The sequence below is a fragment of the Elephas maximus genome, chromosome 25 (assembly GCF_024166365.1).
Source record: "Elephas maximus indicus isolate mEleMax1 chromosome 25, mEleMax1 primary haplotype, whole genome shotgun sequence".
In the NCBI taxonomy this organism is placed as follows: domain Eukaryota; kingdom Metazoa; phylum Chordata; class Mammalia; order Proboscidea; family Elephantidae; genus Elephas; species Elephas maximus.
The window spans coordinates 48342983-48369205 of record NC_064843.1 but is presented as its reverse complement, the minus strand read 5'-3'; the positions used below and the strand labels follow the sequence as shown (position 1 = coordinate 48369205).

The following is a 26223-nucleotide window of genomic DNA, read 5'->3' as shown; positions in this document are numbered from 1 at the left end:
GCTTCTAAGAAGCACTCTGGCTGTACTTCTTCCAAGACAGATTTATTCCTTCTTCTGGCAGTTCATGGTATAATCAATATCCTTCACCAACACCATAATTCAAATGCATCAACTCTTCTTAGGTCTTCTTTATTCATTTTCCAGGTTTCATATCGTGGTGGCTTGTATGTTGCTATGATACCGGAAGCCACGCCAATGGTATTTCAAATACCAGCAGGATCACTCATGGTGGAGGGGTTGCAGTTGAGCTTCTAGACTAAGACAGCCTAGGAAGAAGGACCTGGCCATCTACTTCTAAAAAAATTGGCCAGTGAAAACCTGATGAATAGCATCTTATTAGAATGTCGATTAAGTTAGATTTGCTGGAGATGAGGGCTAGAGCGTGGAGGAAAACCTGAGCTGCTTTATTAAAGCAGAATATATTATGAAGCGAAAGGCAATATTCTTACTTTAGATTAGAATAAAATAGTGTTTTAGTTTAGGATAAAAGAGAAGATTGTGCCACTCCCTCCTCTCTCCACGCAAGAAAAATACCATTTTGGTGTGCCCCTAAGGATGTGGCCCTCAGGTCTGTTAGGAAGATATATTAATTTCCCACTGTCTTTAGGTATTCCTCAGTGGCAAAGTATTAGGGTCCCTGAAACACTAGCCAACAGCCATTTGGACTCACTACTGCTCTAATTCTATTGTCAGAGTATCAGATATGCATTTAATACATAAAATTAACCACCTATAGTAGGTGGGGTATGTGTGTGTTTTTACCAAATACGTAAAACCATGAGCAAAATGATTAAAGTTGATTGGCCTAGTTTCCTTTTTTCCTCTGGGAATTTAATCATCACCAGTCAGAATTATTTTATATCAAAGAAAGGACTATATTCCAAAGACATGTTTATCTGTGTGTCTACTGTGCATACCTTTCAGTATTCTCCTAAAGACTCCTCTTTATTTGTTGCTTTTCAAAGCACTGACATATTGCTCCTTCTCCCTCCACCTCTTCTTCCCAACCATGTTTTCCAACAAAACTGAAATTGCAACCACCCTCTTTTCTCGCTTGTCTGTAAACAAATGACATCAGCAATATTCACACAATTCCCAGGAATATTGAATACTCTCCTAAGTTTCTTTCTGAGGAGACAGCAATCATAGTGTAACAGGTCTTTTAAAAATGGAAAATTATGAAATTTTTAAATTATCAGGTATGATATTTTATATATTCACAGGAAAGATGCTTATCAATCCAATTTAAATTATTAATGTATTGCTGAAAGCAGTGGTTTGTTTCATTGGCTTGCTTTACCAATTTACAGCTGTAACTGTGTTGCAAGGAAGTGTTTTAGAAGTGGGAACTGAACATGGGTCCCAACAAGCTGTTACCAATAGCCTTGTGACTAGCAAAATGAGCAATGAGACACATGGTACCAGTGGACTAATACGTTTATGATACATAAATATTTTGAATGCTACATGGTTTGCTTTTCTTCTTTAAAGACATTCCTTCCTGTGGTAAATTTTAATAATAAAAATGTGAACTCAATGAATAAGCAGAATGTGGAAGAAATTAATATTGGGGACAGTTAATGGTTCATTGAAAGTTCCATCCACTCATTTATTAATTCATGTATTTAAATGTTGAAAAAACATTTAGAAGCACTACTGTGTGCCATGCCTCGTTCTAACCACTTTTGGTTCCATTTGCTCTTTCTAGTCCAAATTGAAGCATTTGTCACTGTATTCTAACAGTATTCTAACCCTTCATTTTGCCATCCTTGCATGAGAGAAGGGTGTACTCAGTGCCTCCGTGGGTATTCAGCTTGCCTGTTTTGACACGCTCTTTGTATTCATTTTTTGCCATATATGTATTCAATTCTACCTACTTAAGAGCTTCTAGGATCTCCAAGTCCTTGATCATTCTACATTTGAAAAAGCCCCTTCGCTCAATTTAATACAAACAATTCTAAAATACAGCATTTTCTCCTGGGAACTGGAGTTCCTGTTTAGAAAGAAATGTATAGTAGATGTTGTAAGTGCCCCACCCAGATCTCCAGACTCCCCTTACCAGGCCTGTGGGCCATCGTCCAGTTGCTGTGAGTACTGGCTGCTAACAGCTCACAGCTGGCCCCTTCTATGGAGAATTGCCCTTGACCAGCGGGAGCACCTCCACCCAAGATGCTACGCTCATAGCCAATGACTGGCTGACATAAGAGTACAAACTGTTGGCCCCCCTTGCCCATGGTACAGTGGGTGCTCCAGAGCTCCCAATGGGTTCAGGCTGAGACTAGACTCCAGCTAAGACCATATGCTTGCTCATCTCTTATCCTCCCCTCCCCTGCTTCCCTGAGAGCACTCCCTCAATAAATCACAAGCATCCCAATTTCTGCTTCAGGCTCTGCTTCTAGGAACCCAACCTAAGACATCGAGAATCTTGCCAGGTTCTGCCACCCTCTGTCTACCCAGCCAGGATGTCCTAGCCCGCTCCATATGGTCTCTCTCACGTTCAAATAATGGACTCAATTAATACTTCAGTAGCAAAGAGTACGCAGAAGCACTACCTAGCCATGGAAAAGCCTTACGCAGAAACATGGAAGAAAAGGCAACCCATCCCGTAGAGCCTATGTTGTATTCTTCATCTATGAGGCATCGATAGTAGAATTCTTGCCTCCCACGTGGGATGCCATAGTTCGATTCCTGCCCATCCACCCCATGTGCAGCCACCACCACCCCGTCGGTGGAGGCATGTGTGTTGCTGTAATGCAGGACAGATTTCAGCGGAGCTTCCAACTAAGACTGACTAGGAAGAAAGGCCTGGCGATTTGTTTCTAGAAATCAGCCAATAAAAACTCTATAGATCAAAACGGTCTGATCGTGGGGATGGCACAGGACTGGGCAGCATTTTGTTGCATTGTGCATGGGGACACCATGACTCGGGGGCCAAGTCAATGACAGCTAACAACAACATTTTTTCTCTAGGATTGATACCCAGGTTCATCTCAAGGTTTATATGGATGGTGTTTCCGTTCCACATAGGTTTATAAAAGCTGTGTAGGTTCATGAACAGAGGCTTTCTCAGGCTACTCAGAAAAAGGGATAAGGAGTCTTTGTTAAAACCGAGGGTCTCAAGCACGGGCAGGTTGGACAGCAAGTAAAGTACGCATAGGCTTACAGTAAGCAAGGTACTCACAGGCTTAATTGTGTTTACTTACTAAGCTGTTAGAGCCCTGGTGGTGCAGTGGTTAAGAGCTCAGGCTGCTAACCAAAAGGTCTGCAGTTTGAATCCACCAGCCACTCCTCGGAAACCCTATGGGGCAATTCTGCTCTTTCCTTTAGGATCTCTGTGAGTCAGATATTAACGGCAATGGGTGTACCAATCTGTAGGGCACAATTTCATGTGGGTTCCATTACATCATTGATGTGGTGAAAAACAGGTGAAATTGTGCCCTACAGACTAGGAAGTAAACACAGGTAAGTCCGTGCCTGCCTTGTTATTGGATAGTCTGTCCCTGTTCTCAAGAATATCTAAGAATAGTGACGATAGTGGAAACAGATTTTGGAACTAGTCTTGCCTGTCAAGGGCTGAGATAATTATGTACTTCCTCCAGCAAGGCCCTTCCATTCTCGTTCTAGTTCTGCTGCTGGACTTCCTGGCTTCCGCAGAGCTTTTCTGCCCTTATAATTCTAATTTACATGGTGCCATTAGACTGCCCAGATCCTTCTATAGGACAACAAATCATAATATATTACTTTGGTCTCATTTGCATTCTAACTAACAAAATCTCCCAGTTTTCTGATTCCAAATCCATGTCTTCCTTTAGCCCAGTGTAACTTTTCTCACTAGACTTTGTTGCTAATTGGCCAGCTTATGAATAGACTGCACCAGAGTGCAGGGGACTGATGAGTGAAGTCCAGTGGTATACAACAACTAGGTTCCCATTCAGTAGGAGTGTGAGCAGAGACAAATTACCCAGAAGGAATCTGTAAACAGAAAAGTCCCACAAACCAGGAATATAGTATACTGATGGTCAGGGAGAGGCTGGAAAGGAATTTTTCAGCTTGATTATTTTAAGAAGAACAGATATTTGGAAATCTTAGGTGACAGGTAAATTGTCATTAGATCAATCAGATAAATTATAGGGGAATATTAACCACTTATCTCAGATAAGCCTTTCAAGATACACTGTCCCATGGGGTAGCCACTAGCCATGTGTGCCTATTGAAATCTAAATATAAAGCAATTAAAATGCAATACAATTAAAAATTCAACTCCTTGATAGCACTAACCGCGTTTCAAGTGCTCAAAGCCATATGGGGCTCATGGTTACTTTAGTGGATGGTGCGTATATCCAACATTTATATTGTTACAGAAGGTTCTACTAAGTAGCCTTGTTTTAAAGGTTATTGCTTTTACTTAAGAGATTTGAGAGGTTCAGTTCTTTTGAGTTCTTTATCTCTTTACCAATAAAAATGATAATAAACAGACTTAAAGTCCCTTTCCTGGAAACACATTAAGGACAAAGTGTAAGTTCCTTCCATCTGTTGTAACAGGAAGGCCAACTGGCATTGTGTAGTTATTTTAAATGCAGTAAGATGTCAACCACACTAAAAACATTCTGTATCTGTCCCTCAGTGTTAAGATCTCTTTCTTTCCTATGTAATTCTTCCTTTTGTATGGGCGGTGGTTTTACACAGAGATGAACACGTGGAGATAACAGGAGGTGGAAGGTATACTTTGAGTCTCTACCCTTGAGAATCGCAAGTGACCTCATGGGTTTTCGAGTATACCTTTTCCATCTAAGGCAGCAACAACTGTTTGCTGCATCCTTTGTAGGTGAAGCCATTTCTGCGCAAGCATTAGCAAATACAGATTGTGGTTCAAGAGCCCATCTGTTTGCGTTTACACCTCCCATGTCTTTTTGAGGAGCCCTGGTGGCACAGTGGCTAAAGCGCTTGGCTGTTAACCGAAAGATCAGCAGTTGGAACCCACCAGTTGCTCTGTGGGAGAAAGATGTGGCAATCTGCATCCGTAAAGATTAAAACCTTGGAAACCCTATGGGGCAGCTCTACTCTGTCCCATAGGTGGCTATGAGTTGAAATCAACTCGACGGCAATGGGTTTGGGGTTTTTTTTTTTTTTTCACCTGTTTATGTGGTTTAAGTAAAAAGGAAAGAACACCCACTATGATGGTGTGATTTTGGGATTGAGCATACACTAATATTTAACTTTTGTTTCCTAGAATTTACTGAGTATCTATTATGTACCAAGCTTTCACATGTATTGAATAATACAACCATAAGCACCTACATAAACCAGACATGCAATAAATGTTACATGTATAAATGGGCTGCATTTCCAGAGTTTAATAATGAGTTGGGTAAGTATGATTTGAAGTAAAAATTTGCGTAGAACCTGTATGTGACGTATATGTTCCTAAGCTGCCCTCAAAACCTGAATTTATCCATAACCAAAACCAAACCAAACCCAGTGCCATCGAGTCGATTCCAACTCATAGTGACCCTACAGGACAGAGTAGAACTGCCCCATAGAGTTTCCAAGGAGCACCTGGCGGATTCGAACAGCCAAACCTTTGGTTAGCAGCTGCAGCACTTAACCACTATGCCACCAGGGTTTCCGAATTAATCCATAATATATGACTATTTCTAGTATATGACTATTTCTAGGGTTAGGTCTATAAGAAAATCCAATTCTTTTCTCCTCCCCCTCTGATTCTCTCCTTTTCTTCTTTCCTTGGGAGTCCTGGTGGTACAGTGGTTAAGCACTCAGCTGCAAACTAGAAGGTCAGCAGTTTGAACCCACCAGCTGCTCTGTGGGAGAAAGATGCAGCAGTCTACTTCTTTAAAGATTACATCCTTGGAAACTCTGTGGGGCAGTTCTACTCTGTCTCATAGGGTTGCTATGAGTCGGAATCAACTCGATGGCAATGTCTTCTTTCCTTTGTTCCTTCCTTCCTTCAAGAAATTTCACATTTAAAGACTAGTAACTAAACTCTTTCTAACCTAGCTTTCTACAGGATGTGACCGATTCTCATGGAAGGATCGGGAATTCTGTAATGGGGCCAGGGTCTGTTTTAAAGTCGGGGCCACCTTTACTTCAATCAAAGAATTGGAAATACCCATGTGGCCAATTCTCTGTACCCAAACCAAGGCATGTGTGTTCCTAGCTTGGGTGTTGTTCAGTTGATGATACTCTCAAGTCCTTGTTTCTTTCCTTGATAAAAAATAAAATCATCTTATTTACATACCTTCTTACAAATGCCTCTAGGAGAGATTTATTCAGATTTTAATGCAAGAGGAAATTCTAGTCTCAGAAGAATGAAGGAAGGATCACATCTAAAATGATTGCACATAAATATTGAAGAAAACGGCATATGCAAACCACTTCAAAGTGGAATTCAGTTTCTTCAAGATGTTTCCAGAAGAAGGACACTTGCTGGGGATTTAACAATGTCATGTGTATAAATAAATGTATAAGGATTTTTTTTAAAAAAAAACAAGTAAATATAGCAGTAATCTGGCTTCAAAGAAAACCAACCTAAATCAACTTTATTAAATAGAAAATAAAAAAAAAATGACCTTTTCCCTTCAAAAAATGGATGTTCTCTGCCATTTGAACATTTGCTGTGTGAGTCTTAAAAGGTCTGCTAGATATATTGTATGAAACAATTACAATCACGCTTGTAGCAAATGCCTTTTATTATAGAAATATCCACTGACTTCTGCAATTAGCACAACGTTGGATTTTGTCTTCCATGACACATAAAAAATGACCCTACGATCTTGTGGATCCAAGTAAGGGAACCCTCTTGCATATGCCCTGGACATTCCATGCTTACAGGCCTCCAGAGGAGTCAGCGCTCGTCTGCACCCGTGCTCCATCGTGCCTTCTCCAGTGGGAGGGCCCTATAGAAATGGACATTCCCTTTCATTTCTGCATTTAGGCAACTATGTCTTAGCAGATGCAGCATCACTAGCTGAAACTGGAAAAAATGCGTGTGTTTCGATAAGTTTTCCCAGTAGGGCAGAAGTTGTTGTAACAGCCAATTAAATGGCACCCTAATGCAACTTCTAAAAGGTGCTTTTGTTTATTGGTTGGAGAACCACACTGATGGCACTGTACAAAAATGCTGTCCTCACTTTCAGTGTTACACCCTGATAAAGTTCATGGGTTTCCTTTCCAAGTGGTCATTTGTGTTTTTTCTGATCCAACCACTGACTGCCCACCTAATCCTGGCCATTTTTCTTGGTCCTAAGAAAGGGCAAGGGAAAAAGAGCGAATAGTTCAGCCTTCATGGCATGCTATCCTGCTGAAGGCATGTAGTTACCATCCCGGTATGCAAATGCAACATTATGTTATTTTTCTAGCCATGGGAGGATTTAAGTTCATGGAGGAATTGGCTCCCTTATATCCACTATAAAGACCCCTGGTTGCACAATGGTTAAGTGCTCTGCTGCTAACCGAAAGGTCAGCAGTTCAAAACTACCAGCTGCTCCATGGGAGAAAAGACCTGGCGATTTGAGCCTATAAAGATTTCAGCCTAGGAAACCCTCTGGGGCAGTTCTACTCTGTCATATAGGGTCACTATGAGTCAGAATCAACTCAACATACACACATCCACTGGGTAGACAACAGATCACACAGATACACACACGTACAAAGCACTCAACAAATTTTTGCTGTTGTTTGTAGTTTCATTGTTTCATGCAGGTTGTAGTGTGTGTGTGTGTGTGTGTGTGTGTGTGTGTGTGTGTGTGTGTGTAGGGGGGTATCATAGCCAGGAGTAGGCAGGCTTCTTAGAGAACAAGAAAATTGGTATCATTGCTCAAGCAACATAACTCCATAAGTCAACATTTATTACTTCCCACTTAGTTTGTTTTTGCTGCAGAGATTTTTTCCAAAATTTCCTTTGTATTGAAGAGTGAGGGACTTCTTTTCTCTGTTAATAGCTTCCTATAAATAGTTAGGATGCTATATCACACTTGTTTCACAGCCAATGACTACTATCAATTATGTAGCTCCAGTTATTCCTTCTAAATGGGCACATGTGTAGAATTGTCTTGTCTTTGTTAAATTATGCTGGATTCTTTTGCATTCATTTTATTCTGAGAAGTGATGAACTCTACTTTTCTCTTCCTCCTCCCCTCTCATTCTGCCTCTTCAGCTCATTTACAAGCATATAGCACTTTCTTAGTGGGTTGTGACTAAATTATTTCTTTTCCTTTTAATTTTTTGTTGATACTATATGTTTTCAGTAGTGGAGGACATACTGAATCGTTGAGTGTGTCTGAATTTTTGGTAGGTAATATGGTTTTTGTTTTGTGCCTCATTCCACAAATGGTACCCTTGGAGTCCAGAAGCACATATGTGTACCCCTTGTGAACACAAATTCTACCCCCAGAGTTTGGAGGTACATATGTGTACCAAATGAAAAATTTTGAAAATTCATGTTTTTCCTACCCAAAAATTCAATGATTCAGCACCACCTCACACAATACCCTGTAAAAACAGTAATTTGCAGCATATACCTTTTTTTTTTTTTTCTGTTTCAAACTGTTATATAGGACCCTGCCTGCCAACAGTACATACTGTCAGTGGGACAGCGTCTTCCCAATGAACCCTAGAGATACAGAAAGTAAGCGGTAGCTATATATACTGCTGGTCCTGAAAGCGTTAAGGTAAGGGCTAAGATTCTATAAGAAAGAGTCTCAATACATACAATGTATCAAAGAAGATCTCTCTCTCTCTCTCTTTTTCTCAGTAGCCTAGGCAAGCTCTGTTCCACAATATAATCCAGGGATCCAGGCTAACTGAGGCTCTACTATCCTTAAGATGTGGTTTCCAAAGTTCTTTTAATTGTCACCATTTCCAGGCAATGAAAAGGAAAAAAAAGAACCAAGTCTAGGGCAAGCATTTCTATCTTTAAGCAGATGGCCTAGAAGTCATACACAACCTTTCCATTCATCATAATGGCAAGAATTTGGTTACGGCTAGCAGTAATGAGGTCTGGGAATTGTGGTTCCTAGCCAGGTAGTCATGTACCCAGGAAGAAGGGATTTGAAGGTTGGGTGGGATAGTTAATGGAATGTCACATTTGCTGTTCTATAAAATAACTTAACTTTTGAATAATTGTTGCACACTGATGACAATCAAATTGCTCCTTCACACTCTGCCTCCTCAAGTTGTATTGCAAAAATCTGCCTTCTGTGCCCTTTTTATGGAAAGACCCTTCTTTAATAAAATAATTTGACATTTGTGGGTCAGAGCTATGTCTCAGAGAATTTTTTTTTTCTGATTTTAAATGTCCTTCAGTCTTGTATTTAAGAGACTATGATATATAACATGGAGCTGGAGGCTGAGAACCATTTTTGTGAAAACAATAACCCTCATCCATGCATGACTATTACCTTTAGTACTGCCAGAGATATGGGCTGATAATTATAGAAGAATGTGGGAGAAATAATTAAAACCAACAGCAGCAGCAAATATTCTCTTGGTTCTTTTTGAAAAACCAAATGGTGTTCCACGAGATTTAAAGGATATCTGGCAAAGTTCCATTGTTTAGCCAGGACTGTTTCTGCATAGATTATACTGCAATACTGCATTCTCCAGCCATTTTGAATATAAATCTTATTAATTTTCCAAGTCCCAATTCCCAGAGCATCAGAAGAATTTTAGAGTTCAATAGAATCTTTTGAGGTCTGATGTAGGGAACTACTGGAGGTTGAAGCATTTCTTGTGATCACTTTGCTCATGTGCAAAAGAACATGTCAATCCATTGAACTGTTTGGAAGAATCAGAGGAAATGATGAGCTTCTGTTTGTCGGAATCAGAGCTTTGTTGGCTTGGTTAGGCCCTACAGAGTCTCTCTTCCACATCTCTCTGTGGTGAGATAATTGAGCCCCAGAACGGAGTCACCTCTCTAACTCAAGCATTATGACATGTTGTCTAAGGCTCTTTCTATTGTACAGTGTTGCCTTGATGGAAGGGACTGTTATGCCTGTGTCTGACCCATTTTGAAGCTTCCTATGGGCATTTTTGGAGCCCCAGTGGCGCAATGCTTAAGCACTTGGCTGCTAACCAAAGGATCGGCAGTTCAAATCCAACAGACACTCCTTGGAAACCATTTTGGGCCAGTTCTACCCTGTTCTATAGGGTCGCTATGAGTCAGAACAACTCGATGGCAATTGATTTGGTTTGGTTTTGGTATGGGCATTTTTGGAGCAGAAAAATTAAAAAAAATTAAGGAAATACATCGTAGTGACTTAATTTCCTGGTGACACATAACATCATATGGAAGCAGACCAGACCAAAGGACAGAAATCATTATATTTTGAACTTTTTAGTTGAAGTATAACATTCATACAGAGAAAGAGACTAATCAGTGAATTTCTACAAAGTGAACACATCATATAATAGGCAGCCAGATTTAAAAAGAAAAGAAAAAAACATTTCCCCAAGAGATTCCCATTCCCATATTCCTTTCAAGTTCTTAACCCTTCCAATGGTAACTGCTGTGTTGACTTCTAATATCATAGATGAGCTTTGCCTGTCTTGAGTTTTATCTAAATTGACTATATGGACTCTTAAAATATGGGCTTATTTTGTTTCTGGTGTTTTTTTCACTCAACATTATGTTTGTGAAATTCACCTTAATTTTTCTGTATAGTGCTTTCTCATTGCTGTATAGTATTCCATTATACAGATATACCACAATTCATTTATTCGTTCTACTGCTGATGAGAAAAAGGTAGCTTCCAGTCTGGGGCTTTAGTGCAAGTAGGTGATGAAAGTTGCATATAGAAAAGTAGAAGTGGAAAGCAACAGGCTTAAATCCTCTTTTCATTCAAAAAGCTCCTGTCTTCCTCTATTAAAAGAATATATTCTAAAAACGACCTGCTCAGTGGTAATGTAAGTTCCCTGTTTTTACTTGAGAAATCAGAAAAAACCTGCTGGATATGGGCTCCAATGCATCGCCCTGCCATACATTTTCAAAGGGAAGGACAATCTCTGCTGAGCTCACACCTTTCATAATTCTGACAGTATAGAAAATAGGAACAATGAGACACTTTCCATTTTAAAAGAGTTAAAAATCCCACCATTATCCAGAAAACCTACCCAAATTGAACAGTTTCAATAAGTGGGAGAGGAAAACGCATTTGGGCATGTTTCAAAGATTTGAATTTCAAAGTGTTACTATTATGCATAACAGAGAGAGGGAAATGACAATGCTATTTAAGTAACTCTAGCTGGAACCTTCACATAAGTACATTTTAGACACAGTTTTGAGATGTGGAAATTAGGAGTTACTCTTCTAGCAGTATTTTTTCCTTGATGTTACCTTCCCAGGTAAAACAGCCACTGTATAGTGGGATTGTTTTCTAGGAACATCAAACCTCTAGACTAAAATCAAGATTTGGTAAAAACAAAACATTGGCCCAAACCACTGCAGATCTTACCATTGCAATCATTTTGCCTTTGTTAACTTTTACGTCTAAAGGAGCAAGGCTTAAGCTGCTGTATCACAGTAGAGTCCATCTTCTAAAATATGCAATGATTTTATTAACAAGTTAATGGACAGTCTTCCTCAAGGTTTTTTACTGCTGAAAATTTGCATTAGAAAAAAACAAACTCGTTGCCATCAAGGTGATTCCGACTCCTAGTGACCCTATGGGACAGAGTAGAACTGCTCCATAGGGTTTCCAAGGAGCGGCTGTTGGATTCGAACTGCCGACCTTTTGGTTAGCTGTCGAGCTCTTAACCTCTGAGCTACCAAGGCTAATCATCACCACCGCTACTACTTTATCTTTGTGTCTGATTCTTGGTTCACTAAATATAAGGGACCAGTGCCAGTAGCAGTACCAGGCACTGTCAAGGTGATTCCAACTCATGGTGACCCCACGTACGTCAGAGTGGAACTGTGATCTGTGGGATTTTCAGTGACTGATTTTTTTGGAAGTAGATTGCCAGGACTTTCTCCTCAGGCACCAATGGGTGGACTTGACCCACCAATCCTTCGCTTAGCAGCCAAGTGCTTAACTGTGCCATACACAGACTCCAAAATATAATGTAAAACCCATATATTAAAAGCCAGAAGAGCTTAGTATGGTCCTATGTTCATCACCAGCTAGCTGGGTGACCTTAGGTAAGTGTTTTCATTCTAATACTTGGCCTTTTTTTCTTTGATATGAGGCTAATGCTATTTGAAGACAGCATAAAAAAAAAAAATTTTTTTTTTAATGATGTTATCAGGAAAAAGTGAGATGTGTACTAGAGTAAAGCTCACTGTTGTAACAACTAAACCCCATAATTTCATTAGCTTAACCAAATAGATTTTATTTATCTGTTGCAGGAAGTCCAGTGCAGGTGCTCCTGGTCAGCAGGTGGATCACTTCTATGCAGCTATTCAGAGACCCGGGCTCCTTCCACCTTGAAACTTTACCACTCCGTTGAGTTTCATCTTTCTCTACATCCAGCCAACTAAAATCCCTGGTCTGGAAGTGACTTCATATCCCCACACATTCTATTGGCTAGAACTAGTCATATGGCAATACAGGGATGCAAAGGGGTCTGGGAAATGTAGTCCCAGGCTAGAAACACACCTCACAGAGTGAGCACCACATTACAGAAGGGAATTATGTGAAATCCACATGTATTACAAAGCATTCTTTTTGTCACCGGTACCATTTTAGGTACTCCTCACTATAGTGCCTTAATTCCATGCTAGCATTCCCAGGATCACAATGAAAATGGTACACACTGTCATGTTTTCTTAGAAAAGCTGACCAAGCAGAAGTAATCACAGTTGCTGTTAATGTCTGATGCCTGGTGTATACTACTGCCATGATTTTGCTGAGTTAACAACTGGTTCTCCATCAGGTAGACACCAAATTATGCTAAATCTCAATCTTCAGATATAGAAAATTTTCTATGCAAGAGTCACAGTGAGAAGGATCTGCAGGTAAACCCAGACATCCACTGCAGTGTGTTGCCATCACAAAGACATAAGGCATCCTCTCTTCCAGGACCAGCCACTATCCAGAGAGAAGCTCTGAAAGGCTAAGGCCATGCTAAGGGAGGCAGATCATAAATAATCACTCTTTCCCCATACAATCCTTGTGTGGTCTAGGAAAATGAATGTACCTGAAAAGAATAAAATCAGCTAACTCACGTCATAACCCAAATTACTCTTACTTCCTACCAAGTCACTAAGTATTCCAATGACGACCCTTTCCACTCAGGAAAAATGCCAAAGTCCTGTAGCAACCAATGATGTCCTATGTCACTGCTTCTCAAACTTGATAAAACCAGATTGCTGGCCCCAGCCCTCAGAGTTGCTAATTCTGTAGGTCCTGGTTGGGGCACAAAGGCATGTGTCACAAGCTCCCAGTGATGCAGATGCTGCTGGTCTGGGGCCCATATTTGAAGAAACACTGACTTAGAGCTCATCTCTGACCCTCCATCTCCCCTCTTCCCACCTTGCTCTCCTTTCTTCAGCCTCCAGCCTCCTCGCTATTTCTGGAACATACCAACCATGTCTCAGGGCCCAAGCACTTGCCATTTTCTCTTCCTGGAACTCTTTGGCAAGATGTTCTCTTGGTTTGCACCTTTACTGCCTTCAGATTTTTGGCCAAATATCACCTTTTCAGGGACACCTTCTCATCCCTGTCCACATAATTGCTACTAGAACCTAATCCCAGCAACCACTGCCCCCTGTCCCTGTTTCTTTTGTTTTTGTTATTTATTTTTGTTTTTTGTTTTCTTTCTCCCAGGTCTCATCATCTTCTAATATACTAAGTAATATAGCTATTTATAGCTTTTTTCTCCTTACTGGAATATGAGCTGCATAAGGGTGGCAGGGATCTTTGTTTCTCTGTTGAGTCTTCAACATCCAGAGCAGTGCCTAACATTTAATAGGTGCTCAGTAAAGTACTTACTGAAGAAAAGGTGGAGGGAGGACAGAGGGAAGAAAGAATAGAGAGATGTGTTAAGATAATCTTCATCTACAACAGATATAGTCAGGCTGTAATGCAAGTCACATCCCACTGGCACGCAGCCAGTTCCTGTGCGATTCAGTCGCAGCACCTTGGCTTCCTGTGTAACTGAGAAAGCCTGTAGTGCACTGGTTACCTTCATCCCCCTGCTGCCAGCTTTATCCTCAGGCTCTTCCGGGTTTTGAGAGCCTCAGATGACAGGCATTAAATGAGAAAATCTGGAATGATTTTACCAAGGGACTGGGCAACTTCAGGTACCATGTCAGAAGCTAATTATTGTTATTCTGCTGCTATAGTTGGGCTGCCTGAACCAAGCCCATGGTGTCCTTCCCTTTGGGTACATCTGCTGTCAGGAAGATACTAAAGTGAAGAGGGGAGCCTGGAGGTGAGAATTATACCTTACGGCTGGAATTTCAGCACATGGAAATTTCAGTTTGCAGTTGACACGTCAGGAGTAGAGTTCCTGTTTGTTCAGGGTGTCAGATTGTCTGAGGAGAAAAGCAAAATTCAGTGACACATCTCAATGATTTAAATTAAAGAAAAAAAAACTGTGATCCTTTGTGTAAAATTGTATTGCAGATTTCTAGTATTTAACCACCCATGAGGTTGCATTCTTTACTCATAGCAGTGAATTCCCCTTCTTGATATTTTGACCAAACTTCTTCAACGGGAATAATTTTTTATACTTAATACTTTATTAAAAAAAAAAAACATAATTAGAGACTTTAGGAGTGGTCAGGTTGTCAACCTACTCTTGCCAGAACTTCAAGCAAGTACACAACTCTGCCCCACTCTGCCTCTGAGGAGCTGTGTGTTTGAAGGTGGGTTCCTCACAAGTCGAGCCTGAGGCGAGGATTTGGAGCCCTGTCGCTCACTGCTGATCTTACCATACGGGCTGCATGTTTGTTAAAAGCCAATCTCATTAAACTACCAATTGGGCTTATCAATTGAAATATTTCATCCCAGCGACCTTTCATTCATTCAACGAATATTTATTGATCACCTAGTATGGGTCACGCACAGATAACATGGGGATTAAATGATGGGGTTTATGGTTTACTAGAGAAGACCAACTTTGCTTTCCAACAATGTTGATAGGAGAGGAAAGTTATCCAGTTGTTTTGAAAGCCAATTTTGCAGCATTTTAAAAATGTTAAACATACATGCCTTTCACCCCATTATTTCCATACCTAGTGATCTGTGCTACAGAAGTGCTCATGTTTATGCAGAATGATACATAAACAAGGAATCTCACTGGAGATTTACTAGGAGCAACAAACAAACAAACCATAAACGGTAATCAATGAAAGAATCAATAGACGAATTATAGTACATTCCAGTGTATTAAATTCTGTGCAGACTTTGGGAGTCCATGAGTGGCACAAACAGCTAAGTGTTTGATTACCAGCTGAAACACTGGCGGTTTGAACCCACCCAGAGACTTTGGAACACAGGCCTGCCAATCTGCTTCCCAAAAGCCACAGCCTTGAAAACCCTAGGAAGCAGTTCTACTCTGCACACATAGCGTCGTCATCAGTCAGAATGAGCTCGACAGCAACTAACAACAACAAAAAATACAGATTAAAGAAAAAAGAAAAGCAAGTACTGATGTGTGTTGTACTGATATGGAAAGATAGCCAAGATTTTCTTTTTTATATTTTTTTCTTTTATTCTTTTTTTTAACTTAGCTGCCAAAAAGGTTAAATGACACGAAAAGCAAATACCACAACAGTATACACAGTGTGGTCATATTTATGCACAAAAACTCAGGTAGTGAATTTTCTAGGGATGGCAAAAACAAACTGAAAAAAGTTCAGAAGGTTTGGGATTTTATGATGGAAAAAGGCGTGGTAACTGACGTTTAGTTTTTACTTTCTGTGTTTCTTCGTTGTTTGACTTATTCACAGGCACATATTCATGCACCATTTCTGTAATTCGAAAGAATCTTTTTTGTAGTGAAATAATTGTTATTAAAGAAGCCATGGGAAAATATAACAGGAAAGGTAGTCTGGAGTTCAAAAGTGACCCCCCTACCATGGTCTCGGCCAATATCTAGCTCAATTGGCATAACATAGTTTATAAAGAAAATGTTCTACATTCTACTTTGGTGAGTAGCGTCTGGGGTCTTAAAAGCCTGTGAGTGGCCATCTAGGATAATCCACTGGCCTCACCCCTTTGGGAGCAAGGGAGAATGAAAAAAACTAAAGATACAAGGGAAAGATTAGTCCAAACGACTAATGGGCCACATCTACCACGGCCTCCACCAGACTGAATCCAGTAAAATTAGATGGTTCTCGGCTACCATTACTGACTGCTCTGACAGGCATCGTAGTAGAGGGTCCTGGACAGAGCTGGAGAAAAATGTAGGACAAAATTCTAACTCACAAAAAAAGACCAGACTTATTGGCCTGACAGAGACTGGAGAAACCCAGAGAGTTTGGCCTCCAGACATCCTTTTTAGCCCAGTAATGAAGTCACTCCTGAGGTTCACCGTTTAGCCAAAGATTAGACAGGCTTATAAAACAAAACAAGACTAAAGGGGCATACCAGCCCAGAGGCAAGAACTAGAAAGCAGGAGGGGACAGGGAAGCTGGTAATAGGGAACCCAGGGTTGAGAATGGAGAGTGTTGATATGTCGTGGGGTTGTTAACCAATGTGTACTAACTGTTTAATGAGAAGCTACTGTAAACCTTCATCTAAAATACAATAAAAAAGAGAGAGAAAATAAAAAAGTGACCTCCGCCTGAAGAAGTGGTATTTGACCTGAGATCAGAAGTACAACTTAGGGTTTGGGGTGAGATGAGGCAGGTGGGGACCAAACCAGAAAGAGGCAAAAGTTGGAGGGGGAAGGAAGTCTTTAAGGGAATAAAGGTGACTCAGGGTGGTAGGACTTAATGAGGAGGAGAATGGGTTTATGACGCTAGAGAGATATCCAATAAATAAGGAAGAACTGATGCATTTGAACTCTGGTGTTGGTGAAGAATGCTAAATATACTGTGGACTCCCAGAAGAATGGACGAGCCTGTCTTAGAAGTACAGCCGGAATGCTCCTTAGAAGCAAGGATGGACAGACTTTGTCTCAATTACATTGGAGATGTTATCAGGAAGGACCAGTCCATGAAGAAGGACATCATGCTTGGTAAAGCAGAGGGTCAGCGAAAAAGAGAGAGACCCTCAACAAGAGGGACTGACACAGTGGCTGCAACAATGAACTCAAATGTAGCAACAATTATGAGGATGGCGCAGGATTGGGCAGTGTTTCGTTCTGTTGACATAGGATCTCTTTGAGTCAGAACTGACTCGACGGCACCTACCAACAACAACAACAACAGAGAGATGTGCAAGGGTAGACCCCTGGGACCCTTATGAGCTTTGGTTTTGTTTCTAGATCAATGAAAAGTCTTGTCAGATATTTAGGCCAGAGTGATACAATTAGATTTGCATTTTGGAAAGACCTATCTGACTGTAGGATGGTGAAAAGTTGGAAAGGGGCAAGCTTAGTTGATGGGACACTTAGCTAGAAGACTTTGTAGTGGTCTAAGAGAGAGATGACAGTAATGTAAGATAGTAACTTTTGTTATTTATGCAGTTAAATTTGTGTTAATTTGTTACTGCTGCAATAGGAAACTAATATAGTGAGGAATCAGAAAGATGTATAGATTCAACGGACACTTTGGGAGAAGAATGGATTAAGAATTGGATTGGATGTGGAGGATGACAGAGAAGTCAGAGTGGACTCCCAGGTTTGGGGATTCAGCACTGCGATACAGCGTGGTACTATATACTGAGATTGAGATAACCAGAGGAAGAACAGGTAGAACAAGTAGGAAGATCAAGAGTTATATTTTGGAGATCCTGAGAGTCAAGCATGGGAAGATCTGGACCTTATGAGAGAGGTCTGGATTGTGTCTCCAGATTAGGGAGTCGCTGCTACAGGGGGAAGTAAACCCATGATGAGACCATGTTGAAATAGAAGCTTTTGATCATAAAATTTAACACATTTTTCTGGTAACTACCTGGCAATTTTTTTTGAGTGACTACCCTGTTGGTGCTACTCTAAAGACCATGATTTTTTTCTTCCTACAATTTCAACATTATGTTAACACTATGGACAGTGTAAAAATGATTTGAATTTAAGAACATTTCCTCAACTCATTCCTTTGTCAGTCCTGGATGTTGAATGGCATAAAAATGGGATAGGTGAGTTGAAGCCAGAATGGAGAGTTAAGTAAGAACAGAGAGGTCTTATCATGTTGAGGTTTAGGCAGTGTAGTAGACTCAGGTAAATGAATGTGACAAATCCAACTGTGGCCACAGATTCCAGAATCAAGACAGAATCAGAAAGTTCAGATGAGGAAGAACCAGGAGACAGGTGAGATTCAAACAACTTGACCAGAGGGAAAGGCCTAAGGATTCACACAAGTAGAAAAGGACAAATAAGAAACAAGGAGTCAGGCATGAAGGCTAAGTTCAAATCCAAAGAATAGAAATTGGAAGCTGAAGTCAGATGCCCAAAAGAAGATAGGTGGCTACAGCTGTTGAGAAGGCAAATGTAGTTGAATTAGGGCTCAGGTCAGAAAACCAAGCACAGACCACAGAGCAACTGCATCATGAGTGTCTATGCAATACAAGTAGGGACCCTAACAATGACACAACATGCTTTGTGGGAGCTTTCCTGGAGTGGACAGTGCCTGGTGGAACCCAGTTACTGCCTTATAGGTCATGTCCAGGAGACGTTGCAATAAAAGAATCCAAGGAAGGGAAACCAAGAGACTTAAAACATCTTCTTTGGCATAGTGATGGTAATTTTCTTCTTAGAAAACAGCTTTATTTTTAAATTATAAATGAACCCATCTCAAGTTTTCTGTATGTACTTCTGAATCCCAAATGTATAATCTCTGTTTATTTTTTTCTTAAAAGCATCATAACTAAAAGCCTGGTGAATCTTTTGTTCATAATTCTGAGGCTATGACAGATGTGTCTCTGGGCAATGACATCTCAACAAGGGAATGATGTGGTCGGTGCCATCCCCTCTGCAATATGGTTTTTCATACAGCCATCTTTCTTCTACCAGTGACAGGTCAGTCATTAAGCCTAAATTGTCTGAACACAGGTAGGCACTTTTGAAGTACTTAAATATCCATTATTACATTTACCAAGTTCTTAAAAATAGACCCGAGGCTAAGAAAAGAAAAATGTCTCCATGAGGAAGATAATGAGAAAAGAATCACTCTTAGGATGTACATTAAATTACTATTTTTTAAATTCTGTGGCGTTATTCCTTCTATGTAACCAGCTATGTGTATGACTGAAAACCTCTATGGTCCAATAATTGTATTAACTCTTCATGTTAACTGTAGGGCTTAAAAATCAGACCCTTCATTAGTTGTCACAGCCAAAAGTTTGAGATCAACTATGTCGTTGTTTTTAGTTGCCATGCGGAGTAGAACTGCTCCATAGGGCTTTCAAGGCAGTGACCCTTCCAAAGAAGATCACCAGGCCCGACTTCCAAAGCACCGCTGCATGAGTTTGAACCATCAACCTTTCGACTAGCAGTCAAGCACCACCCAGGAACTATAATTGTATTAGACTAATGCTGTTTGAGATAGGAAGGAGGATATCAACAAAAAGATTATCTAATAGGTGGACTCCAACCCTGTTCATCTTTTCCTTGCTCCACCCAATCTTAAACATGCCCCATCTCTGTTAAGTACTTAATCCCATGCAAAGCCTAAGCTCCTGGGACATATCCATGCTATTATCTTCAAAAACACTACCATGAATGGGGCAAAGGACAGAGCCATGAGTTATCAAATGTTGAAGAACACTGGAACTTTCACAGGTGGTGTAATGTCCAAGTAAATGGTGTTCTTCCCCTTCCCAACCACCTGACTTGATGGGTGATGGCACCTGAGCCTCTGGTTGGACCAGGCTAGTAGTAGAATATGTCCTAACTCTTTCTGAGACCTTCCTACTCTATTTCCTAAACACTTAGGCCAAGGAAACCAATACTGAATACTAAGGGGAGGCAGGTATTGATCATTTCTATGACCCAGCCATAAGTCTTATTTCACTGAGTCTTCACTACTACCAACTGAGTAAGGATAATAATATTATTCCCATCTTACAAATGAGGATACTGAGGCAAAAGGAAGCTAGCTAGGCTACCTGAGATTACACAATTAATAGGCATAGCAGAACTGGGATTCAGTTCCAGTCAGTTTGGGCAGATGCTTTTAACCACAATGCTAAATTAATGAAAAATCATGTTGCCTGAGGAGGCAATAACATTGTTTAGCCCTTCCAAGACCCTATTATTTTCTGCTTTGAATTTTTTGTTGATACCATATGTTTTCATTAATGGAAGCATGCTGAATCATTGAGTGTCTGAATTTTTGATAGGTAGTGGATTTTTTTTTTCCTGCCTCTTTTCACAAGCCTACCCTTAGAGTCCAGTGGGATAATATGTCGTCCCACTAATTTGAACCCTGAAAATCACAGAGTTCCACTGGAGTACACTGGGACATATGGGTTCCCACATAAAATTTTTCTGTTTTCCCTCATACATCTCATACAGTACCCTGTAAAACAGTGATTTGCAGCCCACACCCATTTTTTTCCAGTTTTGAACAGTCATAAAGGCCCCTGCCTTGAGGCACTGTACACTGTCATTAGGAAAGCAGCTTTCCAAAAAATCTGAGAGCTGGAAAAAGTGGGCGAACAACAATATATCCCATGGATCCTGGTAGGGTTTTTAATTCAACAACATTCACACCACACACTCATTTAAATCATACATCAAATCTTAACATTTCCTTGCTCCAAAATCCAAAGTCCTTGCTGTCATTTACAAGGCCCTGCATGAACTAGTCATTGCTATCCCTCAGACCTCTTAACCCTTCCTCTTTCCTTCTGAATTACTCCAGTCATGTTGCCTTTCTGTTGCTTTTCAAGCATGCCACACACAGTCCCACCTCAGGGCCTTTGGACTTGCTGTTTCCCTGCTGATAAAGCCAGACTTCATTGAAATTAAAAAGAATAACAATTTACCTTGTAATGTCATACACCTACTTGCTTAAAATAGCTCTAGGTCCTATGAGTGAAAACACATATGCTTTGGAGTTCTGAGTCTCCAGTTTTGCCAGTTTCTAACTTGGGCTCTGAGCTTCTGTTGCCTCTTTGAGGAAATTGATATGATAATAACAATTCTTGTGCATAAAAACATTAATATAGCAGGATTGAGACTACTTACCTTAGAAAGACCTGCTTGCTAGATTGGCCCATGAGTGGCACCTGGGAACTTAGGTTTGGGGAGGGGTTCCACCATTCCCTGATGAGAAATATTCATTGTGCCTAAACTGTTTATGAAAACAATATGGTTTATTCTGAACACCTGCTTTCCTTCTAGGAGTCTAAATTTTGGTACATACTAGACAGAGGGCGTATTCTTGACCAGCCCCCAGTAAATCCCTGGGCAGAGTCCCTAATATGAGCTTCCATGGTAAGCAACATTTCATAAGTGTTGTCACAACTCATTGCTGGGAGAATTATGTACATCCTGTGTGACTCCACTGGGACAGGACACTTGGGAGCTTGCACCTAGTATCCTCTGGACGTCGCTCCATGCACCTTTTTTCTTTTCCCCATTGCTGATTTTGCTGTGTATCCTTTTTCTGTAATAAATCACAGCCATAAATATGACTATATGCTCAGTCTTGTGATTTTTCCTAGGAAATCATCAAACCTTGGGGTGAGCTTGGGACCCCAAACACACCTCCTCCTAGGATTATTGTAAGCTTTACATGGAATTGTATACATTGAATGTCTAGCAACGTGGCAGATACAAAGCATGGATATATCAGAGAGAAAAAACCATCTACCAAGCAGATCTTCATTTCCCTACTATGTATCTCTCTGCTGCAGGGTGCTAAAAGGCACCAGAAATCTGTTTCTTTCACCTGGGTGTGGGATTCCTCATTGTCAACAGGGCAATGGCCATTGCTAATGGGATCTTATACTTCTTGGCAATTCTATCCTTGCATTTAGTTAAGTGTGAACTTTAAAACAATGTTGCTTTAGGATTTAGACTGCTTTCTATTTTCCTTTTAAGTTGCTTCCTCTATAACCCTTTAACTCAACCTTGCCAGAAATCTAAAACTGTATTATTTATTACCATTTAAATTACAGTTTTGAAATATCACAGGATAAAGTGTAGGTAGAATAATTCAGCTATTGGTTTGCTCTCCACAGCTGTCTTAATTTAAAAAGTGGAGAAGTATCAGTTCACTGATATTTTGCATTCATACCTTCACTTGAATGGCATGGCAACCACTGGGAAATTTACAATCAGAATTGTAGTACATTTCTCTTCCAGCTCTAAAAATATTTGGGCTAACATTTCCAGTGCTTGTTCAGTCATAAATACACTCGAAAGAGCTCTTCTCTAATGGCTTATCTGAAATAATGGTCATCTCTTATTTTAAACAATTGTCATGTCTAAAGTTAACTAAAATATTAGTCCAACACATGACCAAGTTATAGTTTTTAATGTGTTTTAGTTTCACTAAATAATCCTGGGAAGAAGTGCATAGAGACACTTATCTTGTATAATTTCCTGAACACTGAAAATGCCCTAGACCCTCAACCAGCCAGATAGTAGCATCTGAAGTTGCAAGGTATTAACTGATAAATCAGGTCTTCACTGGTGTATTAGATTTTTCCATGTAACAATCTATTCCAACATGTGAAGTCGTAAAGCAACTAGCATTTACTCTATGCCAAGTGCTTTTCTAGGTGCTTAAAAATGTTTACGCATTTAATTCTAATAATAACTTTTTGTGGTAAGTATAATTATTAACCCTATTTATCATGTATACAATATTTTTTCCATACAAATGTTTTTTAAGTACACACACGTACTAGTCAGCTTTTGCTTTGACAGTGCCAGGTAACGAACAAGTCTAAAATCTCAACGGCTTAATTACAATTATTTCTTACTCATGAGTCAGCTGTGGCTCAGCTATGGCTCAGCTATGGCTCAGGTGGGCTTGCCTGGGTGTCTTACTTTGCTAGTGCCATGATAACAAAAATACCACTAGTGAGTATTTATTTTCTCACTGTTCAGGAGGCTAGAAGTCCAAATTAGGGACCTGGCACTAGGGTAAAATTCTCTCTCTGTTGGCTCTAGGGAAAATCTTTGTTTCTTCCAGCATTCCTCAGTTTCTTGGTGATCTTCACGTGGCATTTATCTTTGCCAGTTTGTGCTCACTTGCCTCTGTGTCTGCTCCTTATATCACTCAGGAGTGATTAGGTTTAGGATACACCCTATACCGATATGGCCTCGTTAACATAAAAAGAAATCCATATTCCCAAACAGGATTATATCCACAGGTATAGGGGTCAGGACACCAAAACATATTTTGGGGGCTCACAGTTCAATCTGTAACAATGGGCTTGACTCCACACCGGAGGCTGAGAATGTATCTGTTTCATGAGTCTCTCCTTCTGGAACCTAAGGTAGCATCATCTACCTGAGAGATCTTCATGGCAAGTGGCAGGAACACAAGAAGGAATGAAGAAACACACAGTGCTTCCAAAAACCTTCACCCAAAACAGGTGCACTGTCTCTTCTATCCACAGTCCATTGGTCAAAGGAGATTCCATAGTCAAGTCTAAAGGCCAGTGGAACAGAGAACCATACTCCACTCTCATTGAAACATGGCACGTGCAAAGAGGGAACAAAAAAATTTGAATGAAAAAAATCTAATCTACCACACCTTGAAAACTCAACATTCATCTTTTGCTGCTAGTATACAGAGAGAAATAACTGAAAAGATGTAACTGTGGGTGAATTAACAATAACTCTTCTATGGTCTTCTGCTAGTATGATATAAACAGCTGCCCCTTTTCTGTTTCCGTTTCCTAGGTTTTTGCATCATGTTTGGAAAGAAAAAGAAAAAGATTGAAATATCTGGTCCATCCAACTTTGAACACAGGGTTCATACTGGGTTTGATCCACAAGAACAGAAATTTACCGGCCTCCCTCAGCAATGGCACAGCCTGTTAGCAGACACAGCCAACAGGCCGAAGCCCATGGTAGATCCTTCGTGCATCACACCCATCCAGCTGGCTCCCATGAAGGTATGGTGAGGATTCATTTGTAAGTTGGCTGAAGAAGCATGTCCTTATTTGATACGTGCGCCATCTTTATGTGCAAGCAACAAAAATGCCTAAGCTGTGTATTAAAAAAAAGAAAATCCACAGATTATGCCCAATCATCCTTCAATGATTATAATATTCACTGTTTATTGTAAATTGCAGCATATCAAAAGGGGTCTCAGCTTTCAGATCTCAGATTTTTTTTTAGTCAGACACATAAAGTGCAATCACAAGATAGGACAGTTTGTTTCTACTTTAAGTGGTGTTTGCTTGTCTTTACACTGAAGGATGTTATCCACCCTCTCTGGTTAAAATATTGGCAATAACCTCTGATTAAACATCATGTTAGACAAACTTTGGTTGTTTTGCATTCTCCCTCAGAAAATTTAAACTTTTCTTGTATATAAAACTTTGAACTACCAGATTTTGACAGTAATTATATATATATATGTTGTAGTTAGGTGACACTGAGTAGGTTAGACTCATAGCGACCCTATGTACAACAGAACGAAACACTGCTTGGTCCTGTGCCAGCCTCACAATTGTTGCTGTGTTTGAGCCCATTGCTGCAGCCACTGTGTCAGTCCATTTCATTGAGGGTCTTCCTCTTTTTCAGTGACCTTCTACTTTACCAAGCATGATGTCCTTCTCTAGGAACTGGTCCCTCCTGATAGATACATCTATATATATATATATATATATATATATATATATATATATATATATATATATATATACACATCTATATAGAGAGATATATAAAATTTGTCTCCAGGCCGACAATAGAGCTATTTCAAATAAAAGCAAATAATTTGTGGCCTAGGATAGGATATAATTTACCTTAAATAAATGACTAGTAGATTTTTGGTAAAGAATGTTCATGAAAATCCTTACATTAAAGCAGAAAGCAGATGTGTTGTATTTACAGATATGCCAAATAACTACAAAGAAAATCCAGCCATTGCAGTTTCCTTCCATATCTCAGATGATAAGAATTCCACAAACCGTGATATAATTGCCCAAAAGCTATCTACAGGAGGTGGACCATAGTTGAATTATGTTGTGTTATCCAATCGACCATTCCAGGGTTTTGTAATCCAGACAAAGCATTAAGTTCAGATTCTCCTCTTGCTTGTTGTATCTGTAGATGTCTGAGCTATGTGAATACCTTAAAACCTAGACTTAGTGCCATCAAGTGGATTCCGACTCATAGCTTATTCGGAGTTAAAATGACTATTGACTACATGTGTTTAAATGATATGCAAAACATAAGTGGGTTGATTTTTAAAAGGATGTAAAAAAAGATCATAGCTGATAAATTATGGGGAATACTTAATATCACCTGAGCTGACCAAATTAAAATTTGGATTCCATTATTCATGCATAATCTCATTCATTCTTTTCTGATATTGAACGTATGGATCTACTCTTTCCAGCAAAAGGAATCTTCCATTTTAAACAGGTACTGATTAATGTTTAATAGAAACTGACCAATTAACCCACTCCACTGGTTAATATTGGACAATATCCTACAATCGAAGATAATTTTCTCCCTAAGAGAGTTGAAGGCTAATGTATCAGTGATGACCAAATAATAGGGTGGCCAGTATCTAAAAAGAACTTGGAATTTGAAAGAATACATGTTTTATTTCATTATTTTTCTTATATCCTGAGTTTTTACAGAAATCCAGAAAATGGAATGGGCAGTGTTCCCAGAAAAGTCCTCTGCTGTTGACCATCATGGAGAATGAAAAATGCCCTAGTAAAACTTGGGTTTATTTTCTTACCCTTGAGTTCACTTATCACTGGATGAGGAATATCCCAGAAGGAGGCAGTCTTAGTGTACTTTCCTAGCTAATATCTCAGGATGTGTGCTTCCTTGTTAAGGAGTGTGTTTGTTAATGGTTGAGGACAGAGTATCATTTATTTCACTGTAGGTTTTTACTTGTCCAGGTCCTAGCAGGTCCTGGCCAGCAGTGAACGAAGGTACACCCATGCTCAGTGATAATCCACCACGCTCGAGTGGATTTAGAGCTTAGGAAAAGACCTTCTAGCTCATTTC

The 26223-nt window shown here is 39.9% G+C and overlaps 1 protein-coding gene across 3 annotated transcripts in view; it reads left to right on the top strand.

The window, feature by feature from the left end:
* The window catches only part of PAK5 (p21 (RAC1) activated kinase 5), a 320036-nt gene that overhangs the window by 189184 nt on the left and 104629 nt on the right, over positions 1–26223 (top strand). For 2 of the 3 annotated variants that reach the window (XM_049869541.1, XM_049869540.1), the window contains 2 exons: positions 18924–19083; positions 23929–24143. In XM_049869541.1, coding sequence (XP_049725498.1) covers positions 19044–19083; positions 23929–24143 — 255 coding nt within the window. In that variant the 5' untranslated portion in view covers positions 18924–19043. The remainder of the gene's footprint in view (positions 1–18923; positions 19084–23928; positions 24144–26223) is intronic. The other variant, XM_049869542.1, reaches the window with a different exon arrangement.